The sequence below is a fragment of the Rattus norvegicus genome, chromosome 3 (assembly GCF_036323735.1).
Source record: "Rattus norvegicus strain BN/NHsdMcwi chromosome 3, GRCr8, whole genome shotgun sequence".
Classification (NCBI taxonomy): Eukaryota; Metazoa; Chordata; class Mammalia; order Rodentia; family Muridae; genus Rattus; species Rattus norvegicus.
This window is the reverse complement of record NC_086021.1, coordinates 156,650,675-156,661,733: the sequence shown is the minus strand read 5'-3', so window position 1 is coordinate 156,661,733 and position 11,059 is coordinate 156,650,675. Positions and strand designations below refer to the sequence as shown.

At 44.8% G+C, this 11,059-nt stretch overlaps 1 protein-coding gene across 2 annotated transcripts; it reads right to left on the bottom strand.

Annotated features, from left to right (window-relative positions):
- Positions 1-3,684: 3,684 nt before the first annotated feature.
- Positions 3,685-8,767, bottom strand: Cstl1 (cystatin-like 1). Of its 2 annotated transcripts, none has more exons than NM_001106522.1 (4): positions 8,643-8,682; positions 7,920-8,262; positions 4,354-4,464; positions 3,685-3,842 (listed from the first exon to the last, which is right to left on the bottom strand). In NM_001106522.1, exons 2-4 carry the CDS (start codon positions 8,145-8,147, stop codon positions 3,759-3,761), a joined length of 423 nt encoding a protein of 140 aa, NP_001099992.1. In that variant the 5' UTR covers positions 8,148-8,262; positions 8,643-8,682; the 3' UTR covers positions 3,685-3,758. The 2 variants fall into 2 exon arrangements, with proteins under 2 accessions (NP_001099992.1, XP_063139428.1); XM_063283358.1 differs by having other exon boundaries at positions 3,728-3,842; positions 8,136-8,262; positions 8,643-8,767.
- Positions 8,768-11,059: the final 2,292 nt, after the last annotated feature.

Genomic DNA, 11,059 nt, shown 5'->3' with positions numbered 1-11,059 from the left:
TAGATTTATGTCTCCATGGGAGTTTGGAAGCATTTTTCATGTTGGCACATTAACAGTGGGGCCACCACAACTTCAGTGTTCCCAGGATCCTACCATACAACTTCATCCTTGTTCTGCCCTAGAGCTACCTCAACTCAAAGGAGCCTGGAAATCATGGTTCTTAGAGACATCCCTAGCAAATCCTAACTGGGTAAATACCTTAAACTCTATCTGCTGCCCCTGATGTTCTCTCTCCCCCCCATCCTCTGTGTGTGCATGCATATATTCTACAATGCACAATGTCAGCAGATTCTACCAATGGTATTAAGCCCTAGACTTCTGCTGAAAATTTTTGTTCATTTTAAATAATTTTATTTATCTGTCTATATGTCCCTGTTTTACGTATGTATGCCAATGTCCTTGGAGGCCAGAAGAGGGTGTTGGGTCTCCTGGAGCTAGAGAGTGACGGTTGTGACCTTGGGATTGTACTCTAGTCCTCTGGAAGAGCACACATGCATTCACACTCACACATTGACATACATGCACACATCACAACAAATAAAATTAAAACAAAAAGGAATCATGTCAATATTAAATGACATAAAGTAAAAAGAGAAGCTGAACGCAAGTCCCACCATGTAAACATGAAATTATAGCAGCTGAATGCAGCTCAAATTAATACTATAGTTTATTTCCTTAATATTCATTCATTGATCTTGCGGCACTATATCTTTCTTTTTTTTTTTTTTTTTTGATTCTTTTTTTCGGAGCTGGGGACCGAACCCAGGGCCTTGCGCTTCCTAGGTAAGCGCTCTACCACTGAGCTAAATCCCCAGCCCCTATATCTTTCTATAGCTCAGAGTAGCCTCTCCCACAGCAATTCCAATAACTCAACCTGTGAATGCTGAGATGATAAGCCTGAACCACTATGCCCATGTCTAAAGTAAGTGACAATAGAAAGTCAGAGTAAGTTGGGAAAAGTGAAAACAAATTCAGAACCAAAGTAGCTTATGCTGTGCAAATGCACACCCCATGGCCTCAGTGAATACCAGAGATACATGTGCAGGTCTACCTTTTACGTAGCTACACACACGCTAAAAGGTATTATTAGAAACTAACAACTAGATGGGTATTGTGGTGCACGACTATAATCCCAGTACTCAGGAAACTGGGGCAGAAGAATCTCAAATTCAAAACCAACTTGAGTTATTTACCTGAACACTACCTTAGAAAAATCAAAATTAAAAAATCCTGAAAACCTCTCACAGGTCCATTATTAAAGAATGAACAAGAATGGTGTGTTTAGAGACTGAAGAGATGATTCTGGGGACAGAGAGAAAGTGGAGGGCTATATAGAGCATCAGAGGCCCCTGGGGCATTGGATTTGCATGGCAGGGTGCTTTGGGCTCTCTGTACAAATGTATCACCTCCCATTCTTTTCCTGTGCCCCCTTCTCCACGCATTTTGGTTAACGTGAGGCTCTTGCTTAGGGATCTATATTCTTATGGTTGCCCTCCAACTGAGACAGTGCCGATTCAAGGAGGAGGCCAAGCATCACATGGTCCACTCAATGTGCTCTCAGCTCAAAGCTGTGTCCTCTCTACTGAGCTGTAAGTCATAGGAAGGAGGGAGCTATAGGAAAGGGAGGATATAATCTCACTGAATCTGGAGACCTAGAGGGTAACTGTAAGTACATTGATAGAAATCCTACCAAAGAGTCTCCATATGTCCACACTACACACACCAGTGAGGCCTGTGCCTGGCACCTCTCTCCTTCTAGAGTCTGGAACTTGACACATGCCTATGGCACCAGCCCCAAACATGAGCACTGAGTCTCTGATTGATCCCTGACAGATAGTATGTCACAGATGCCCTCATAGCTTGTTGCTGGGGATTAAGTGCACCCTGTGGCCTTGATGACAAGGACTCTGAGAGTTTCTATCTTCCCCCGGGACACCACCATCTATCTCCTTGTGTTGGTTTGAATGAAAATAGTCCTCCACATGCTCATAAGGCATGACACTATTAGGAGGTGTGGCCTTGAAGGAGTAGGAGTGGCCTCGTTGGAGGAAGTGTGTCTCTGGGGGTGTGCTTTGAGGTTTCAAATGCTGAAGCCAGGCCTTGCTGCTAAGGATCTGGATGGAGAAATCTAAGCTACTTCTCCAGCACCGTGTCTGCCTGCATGTCACCATGCTTCCCGCCATGACAAGTGTCAGAACACGGTCAAAAAGAGGACACATGGTGAACAATGCCTTGGGGAACTGTGAGAGAAGCTCCAGGAAAAAGGCAGAGGGCCCTTTACCTCTAGTGCATTTTGTTCCCTGAATTGTTCTTGATTCCATGCCTCCTGCAACAATTATTTGCATTCACTTTATAAGACATGCTTATCCCTGCTGAGTGTTGGGACCTAGCTACAGAACCCAATCAGGTGAAAGGGTAGGCTGAGTGCTGTTCTCAGTGTGACCTAAATCTGGAAATGGCCTCCGACCTTGCTTTCATGCTTTCTCAGATAAAATCTTTTGCATATACCAGGAATTGTGTTTAAATTGTTCTGTCCGGAGAAAGTTCTGGGAAAGGACTGCCCTGTTAATATTTATTTTGTCCTTGCTGGTGTTTGTGTGCATGTTTTTCTGATGTTTTGCTTAACTCAGACAACATTCTTTGGATCATAGCTTTCTTTGTTTTTAAGATTTATTTATTATATATAAGTACACTGTAGCTGTCTTCAGACACACCAGATCAGGGCATCAGATCCCATTACAGATGGTTGTGAGCCACCATGTGGTTGCTGGGATTTGAACTCAGGACCTCTGGAAGAGTAGTCAGGCTCTTAACCACTGAGCTGTCTCTCCAGCCTGATCATAGCTTTCTTTGTTACATCCATGTATAAAAAAGTACACTGAAACTGAAGTATTGTTGTCTACAACATTAGACTATAGCTCACTCTTTTTCTTAAGGTCTTCAAATCCCAGGTCCTGCAGACAGATCTGCATAGGTCGATGAAAGCAGACAGACAAAAGAGTAAACCTCTGAAACTGTAAGCCAGTCCTAATTAAATGTTTGCCTTTGTAAGAATTGCTGTGGTCATGGTGTCACTTCACTGCAATCAAAACCATAAGACACTCCTGCTGCTGTGGCTGTGGTGGCTGTGGCAGGGCTGCCACCTCTTGACATCTTTCTGTCATAAGTCACAGCCTTGGTATAATTATACCGAATCTACACTGGTTACTCGGCCTTGTATGGTCATGGGACTTCAGACATGCTCACTGTGACATATGTGCGCCACAGTGTTGTGTATACTGGCAGGATATAAAGCTCCCCAACCTGGACCCAGAGAAAGCAGAAGCATGGGGCTGAGATAGAAAGAATGGTGAGACTTCCTAAGGGGATATCAGCATCCTATTCAAAGTACAGCAGTCCTGGTGACCACCACATTTCTGTGAGGTGTGTGTGAGCTGCAAGGGCAGGAAGGCACAGGGGTTCAGGTATGGGAGTGTCTGCATAAGTTTGTGTGGTGGGGGTTCATGTTAAGTATACGAGTGCAGGTGTGTAGTGTGTTTTGTGTGTGTGTGTGTGTGTGTGTGTGTGTGTGTGTGTGTGTGTGTGTGTGTAAAGTACAATAAAGGGGCTGTTACTATGTATGTTGTTGAGTGTCAATGTTGTGAGCTTGTGTGTGTGTAGAAACACCCCAGAGGGGGGCACAAGTCCTCTTATAACTTTACAAAAACCAGTACACAACACAGGCATCTGGGTGTCAGCAGAGCTCTTTACACAGGCACTCAGCTCTCCTGACAGGAGTTGTTCCAGAGCTGGTAGTAGTTCATCCAGGGTACAGTGTATATCAGTGATGTGCAAATCAGGCTCTGTGGAATAAGAAAAAAATGAGATAATCAGCTTTGGGGAAAAGAGTCTTCAAAGTGAGGGGAAAAAATCTCCTGCTCCTCAGGCCCTGGGGCACTGAGAAAGGAACTGTCCCTCTGAGACCCAAGGCAGCTGACTCTGGAACCCTCAGTTCCAGGACGGGGTACGGAGTTTCCTCCTCTCCTCCCACTCCTGTACCCACACCCCGGAATAGCCATCTGGCTGGAGAAGGACCAGGCAACATAGAACGGGACAAGGTGGGACACTGAGGGACAGCAGAACTGAGAAGACACAGGTGATAAGACAGTCCTCAGTGACCTAGAGAATGAGAGCAAGACCATAACAAGAGCCCCAAGGAGAAGTGAATAACACTTGCACCCTGGGACTCTGTGCACCAAGAAGTGTGAGCTAGCCCTAGGGCTGGGCATCTGCTGGCCCTGACTCTCACAGCTTGGGAATATTCGCTCGCTATCCTTGGCCTTCAGGCACTCTGAGAGAACTCCCACCACACACCTTTTTCAGCTTGTTGCTTTGCAGGTGACAGGAGGCTTTCTTCGTCTCGTTTTTCTTACATTTGGTCCTGCCAATCTTCACAGTAACCAAATACTCCACTCCTGTGGTCAACTGCAGAGAAGCAATTAATCGCATTTCTAGTTTCCACTTTGAGTGTCTAGTGGCTGACCTTCTCCACAAGGAAAAAAGTCATGACTCCTATTCCCAGAAATCTTGCACCAAAACTCAACTCCTTCCTCCCTGCCTGAGTGAGTCTCAATGGCAACTGAGAGCTCTGATCAGCCACAACCCTGTGCCCTCAACTTTACTGTGGTAGCCACATAGTGGCCTCTATTTTGCACACACACACCCCCCCTATTCTCATGCTAAGACAAGCTGGGTTGACTCGTAACCACAGACCTCCATGGTTCTCGTATTGCCCTATTTCTACCAAGTCTGTGCAGTTATTCACTCCTTCCTTACTCTCCTTTCCAGTCAATCAGAAAGTAGACAATTTAGGAACACATCTAAATATGAATTAGAGAGATGGCTCAGCAGTTAAAAGCACTTGTTGCTCTTGCAGAGGACTAAGTAAGGGTTGGTTCCCAGAACCCACGTGGCAGTCCACAACCATCTGTAACTCCAGTTCCTGGGGATCCAGTACTCTCTACGGGCCTCTGCAAGCACTGTGTGGATGTGGTACGCTTCTATACAAACCCTTGAAGGCAGAAGAACACTGATACACATAAAAAATAGAAGTCTTTAAAAAATTATAGTTTAGGAGTCAAACTGATTCTAGCCATTCGCTCCCCATGTATTAGCTCTGAAACCTTGAGAAAATAACCTAGCAGCCTCCGTTTGCAAGGTCCACGTAAGCATTCAAGCTGTTTGTGGAGTCTGTGGGCAAAACAGAAGCACTAACACCAAAAAAAAAAAAAAACCCAAGTTACTATGTAGATACTTCCTCCCGATCGAAGCATTTCCTCTGGAGAGTGGAGGTTAGCTTCTAAGATTCAGGAACCAAATGAAGTAAGATCAGAAGGCTTCCTACCCAAGGGGATTAAGGAGAGTTTGGGGCTTGGCGAGCCACCTGTACCACCTGTGGGAACTTCTGACATACCATCATCGTCCCGAGTCATCACACTTACTAGAGTAGGCTTTTCAGTGATACAGCTGTCATTGAGTCACCCATGTTCCCCTTAAGAGTTTACTCATTAGTAAACTAAGCTAGACGTTCTTAATCATTGCTTTGGTCTGTTGTTGGTTCCCTATCTGTAGTAAGTAGATGTTTGCTGCTCAGGCCCCCACACACACACCAGGAAAAGCCACACAAGGGTATCCTAAGGATTCTTAAGTGATTAAATGTTTCTGCCAAAGTGTGTGGAGCAGCTATGACACCTGGAGAGCCAAGGACAGAAGAACAGCTTGTGCTGAAGACCTTGCTTTCTCTCCCAGGAGTTTTCCACTTGATATGATACCCCCTGTTCCCTGAATCTGTTTTCTCCTGGGGCAGTGGACAGTGTGAGATGATGATGTGCTGACTAGGTAAGGCAGAGAGAATACCAGCCAGGGCCAGCTCCCAGGGTGCATCTGTCTTCTTTTACTCATGTTCAAACCTAAGGCTGTGAAGACTAAGAAGGCAGCGAGGTGGTGGTGGTGGAGGGGCTGGGAAGGCCTGTGTAGAGAAGAAGCCCTACACATGGAATAAAACGCTAAGGAAATATGGTGGCTATTGACCCAGGTCTGGCACCTCAGAAGAAGGTATACATTAGAGGGATCTACGTATAGTGGAGAGAAACTCTTGGGAGCCTGCTGATTCTTGTGCCCAAATGTCAGTGGTTCAACCTAATGAGACAGTAAGTCTGCCTAGGGAAAATGCAGGCAGAAAATGCACCTTGATCCTGGTTGAAAGATTCCCATAGAAAAAAATCTAAGGCCAGATCCCAGGGCAATTGCTCATGGCTGCACTGTGAACACAATCTCAGTACTAGCCTGGAAATCCCTAGAGTGCGGGTGCTCCTCTGCTGTCATCAAGGGGCTATTCTACTTGTGCACCGGGACGTTGTAGAACTGTGCCAACCACTGTCACACTGCCTGGCCATCGGCAGGTTTATGTAGGAGAAACCTAAAACATGCATGTCTTTAAACTTCCTATCAGTCTCGATGACTCACTTAGAACACAAATCAGTACATTTTAACACATGCCACTAGGTGGCAGCATTGTGCTAAATTGTTACTGTTCTGACTCATTTTGCCTCTGAAGAAGCAATACGAAAGAGTCTAGATAACGTCTAACCAAGATTCCCACGACTGGGGACAACTGAAAGGTGAAACCAGGCCCATAGCTTACCATACATGTCTACTACTCCCCCTTGGCAGTATTGAGACTTTCGAAGTCACATCTAGATATTGAGATATCGGGAAACCTGTGTCCATGATCCTCTCTTTCCAAGTGACAGGCCCATATTGTTCGCTTATCACTTTGAATAACTTCAAGTTTGCACATAACATTTAAAAACTTTTCTTGACTAGTTAACTGTTAATGGTAGAAGGTTGATTTCACAGGTTATCTCGGTATCTCAATTAGAGCTTAAGGAAACCGATCAAAGTGAAGACAAATGAGGACAGTGCCATCTTGTGATCATAGCACAAAATACCAAGGAAGCCCCTGGACTGTGTCAGGATTAAGGAATCCATTGTCCTGGTTATCAAACTTTGCCCACCCTGCCCCATGCATTCCCCCCTTGCTGTTAACTCCTGTTCCATCTGCCTCCCATTGTCTCTGACTAGTAGCCTTTTCTCATAGTGAACGATTTCTTCTCCAAACTGTCTAGCTGAGATGCAATATTGTTTCCATAGTTTACTATCTGACCTTAAGGAAACATTGGATCAATAGTTTTCAAGCAACTGCTTTCCTCTACCGCCTTTCAGCTAATATGGTAAGTCACAAGAATGCTGTGTGTAAAACGAAAAAGAAGGTGCAATGACACAGAAGTGTAATCCTAGCACTCACAAGCCAGGAGCCTGAGGATGGATAGATACGGGCCAGCCAAGGCTAACTACAGGGACTGTGCCTCAAACGGAGTAGAACTGATCTGACTGAAGCTGCTTGCCCATTCCCTGTCCCTACTGCTCTAACCAAAGACTTGTTGTTCTAAATGTCTCAAATCCTAATTTACAGTCCTAGACAGTGAGGGTGTGGGGGGGGGATGCTGTTGGAAATAAGAAATCTACAGAGAGTGTTTATGGTTTTTCCAGATAATATCATTAAAAAGAAAGCAAAGACATCCCCATGCTGCCCTCTGGTATGCAAAACGAAATGCAATTTCTCCCATAGAACAATGGAGAATGGCAACAGGTCAACTTTTGGTCAAGAAGAAGGGTGTAAGGGTTAGCCTCCAGCCTAAGGCCAGCCTATGACACATGGCTGTGGTGACCAAGTGAGCTGCTTAACTCAGAGATATCACGTGCACCCATTGCATGTGAAGCTACCTAGGGAGTTGCCGGTACTTGGTTATAGAAAATCCCCACATGTCTCAAGGAGCAGGATGGGGCTTGTGTCGATGTCTGGGAAAGAAAGCACAAACCTGCATCTGACTGTGAATTAGCTTCTGAACTTGAAACAAGTAGGAGTCATTGCTTGCGTTGTTGTAAGACTGGATGAAGAAATGGAGTGTCGAGTTGATGTTTTTCTGGCTCGTGGCCTTCTCCTTGAAGCCCCCCCACCTCTGGATGTGATTCACCTTGGCCATGACAACCACAGTCACCAGCAGTAGCAGCAAGGGAATCCTCAAGCCTCTAACCTTCATCTCCATGGCTACAGAAGGCACTTATGTATAGTGTTGCCAGTTTGGGAGTGCAGCAACAGTTCTCTCAGTCTTCCACAGCAGTCTTCCGGCATTGGCTTCCTGGGAGAGAGCTTCACGTATGCTAAAGCAGAGATTAAGACACTGAGGTCATTCTTCCAAGGTGCTAAGGACACTCTCCGTGGAAAGCTTCCCAAGGGCCACAACAGTGTTCTTTAGCAGTGCAGGTTAAGGGGTTGTCTCTGCACACATGCCAAGTCATGAGAGAGTCCCTATCCTTGACTGCGCATATAGTATGATCCCAAGAAGAGATTTCAGAGCTACACAATAAAAAATGCTGTAGTGGACAGAGGGCACTATGTATGGGAGCAGTTGAAAGTTTATAGAATAAGTCATATTTGAACTGAGACAAAGGACTATGTGGAACCTGGAGTAGTACATTCTAAACTACCTTACCAAGCCACCAGCATCCCCATGTTTCCTCAGTGAGGTCCCCTTACTCACCTGCCTCCCACCAGTCACAGATTTCTCTCTGGTCTTTCCCACTGTGCTGGCAGGTTCCCAGGCTATCCCTTGTAATCCTGTTGTGACCCAGCAGAGCTTTGTGAGGTAACCCCAAGCTCCCCATGTGAAATCAGCCAAGAGTCTTACTCAGAAATTAACGCTGCAGGGGTGCGACCTATATGTAGAAACTCATTACAGTACCCTAGTTTTTTGCACCAGAAAAAGAATAGTAGTAAAAGAATCAACAAAATCTTGGACTAGAGAGATGGCCCAGTGCCAGCATAAGGATCTGAGCTTAGATCCTCAGCACCCACATAAAAGTCAGATTTAGCAGTGAAGCCTAGTAGCCGTGGTGATGGAAAGCAAATGTGGGTGGGTCCCAGGGCCTCACCTGTCAGTGCAGCCAAAATGCTAAGTCTAGCTTCATTAAGAAACCTAGTCTCAAAAATAATACAGTAATGCCATAAAACATTCCAGTACAACCTCTACACAAGTGCGCACACACACACACGCACATGCACACACACACACATGCCCATACACCACAATCCAGATGAAGTCTAGTGATTGTATTGTCAAATGCTAACTTTTTAGTTTTACATTTGTACTGGGATTATGTCCATGTTTCAGGAGGTTAAAGGCCTAGTAGAGGTTCTATGGGCTTTCTGTTTGTTTGAGATTTTTTTCAGCCTTTTCATAAGTCTCATTATTTCCAAATTAAAATGTTAAAAATGAAAACTAGTCATTGAGATACAGAGTGATATGGCAGACAACACACATAATCTTATTATCCAGCTGTAATCTGGAGATTAAAGCTGTGCTGGGATTAAAGCTGTGCGCCCCACATCTAAATCTCTGTATATGAAACGGGATGGATCTTGTGTCCAGCACTGGAGATTTCTCAAAATCGTCTGAGATTCTTCCCTGAGTCTGATTCACATGATGGATCCATTGTCTGATGAGCCCCTAGACCTAGTCCAAGTTCCATTGTGTCCCCCCATTGTGACAGTTTATAGTACTGTTTGGACACACCATGGCATCCAGATTGTGCTCCATAGAGTACTAGAATCTGTCGAGCTCCAGACATGGGAGCGTTAGAACACTCTAAGTTGGATCAGCCAAAGTCACTACAAAAGGAGATGTCTCATCTAGACCCTAATCCCTACCTTTCACCTCTGTATTACAAATGACTTGCTAAGTAAACTCTGCTACTTGGATGGGGAAAGAATTCTACTTATTGGCAATTCAACAAACTCTATTAATTAAGCTAAATATAACCAACAAAATTGGATTGCTATGTGACAGCAGAAGGACAGGAAGGGTATAAAACATTCTGTGTAACTGAACTTGGGGCTCAGTTCTTTCTTTCTATTATATATTTTAATTTTTTAGTTTACATAAATGAGTGTTTTGCCTGAATGTACATGTGTGTTCCATTTGTGTGTTTGATGTCTGACAAAATCAGAAGAGGATTTCAGAGTCCCATGAACTAGAGTTACAGACGGTTGTGAACCAGAGAATACAGGACTTCTCTGCAAAAGTGACAAGTACTCTTAACAAATGAACCATCTCTCCAGCCCTGGGACTCAGCTTTTTAACCACTCCTCTACTGAGCCTGTGAGTATGTAAAAACTACACAATAAAACTGCATAAATAAGGCCTCATTTGTGGTAGCCAGAAGATGGAAACAACCAGATGTCCCATGACAGAAAGAAGGATGGATACAGAAAATGTGGTTCATTTACACAATGGAATACTACTCAGTTATTAAAAACAAGGACATCCTGAATTTTGCAAGCAAATGGGTGGAACTTGAAAATGTCATCCTGAATGAGGTAACCCAGAACTAAAAGAACATGCACAGCATGTTCTCACTAATACGTGAATATTAGCCAAAAAAATAAAAAGTACAGAATACCCAAGATACAGTCCACAGAACTCAAAAAGGTCAACAAGCTGAAGGGCCCAAGTGAGGACACCTCAGTCCCACTTGGGAGGGAGAAGAAAGCAACCACAAGGGGAGAGGGATGGAGGGACAGGGGAGGGAAAAGGAATAGGGTTTGGGGAGAGAGGAACATGATCTGGAATTAGGTTGGGGGAAAGGACTGAAGCCCAGAGGGCCAGGAGAAAGAATGGAAACAGGCAAACACAGGAGGAAGGAGGTTGGGAAGACACTCTAGAATGTACCAGAGACCTGGGAGGTGAGAGACTCTCAGGACTCAAAGGGTGGACCCTAGATGAATGGCCCTACAGTGATGAGAGAGAACTTATTGAATCCACCTCCAGCAGAAAGTCAGGGTGACGGTTAGGGTTGCTTTCCCACAGCCAAAGCTGTGACCCATAATTCTTCCTGTCTGAAAGAAATGCAGGAATGGAAATGGAGAGGATCATGAGGAAAAGAAGGTCCAGCGACAGGC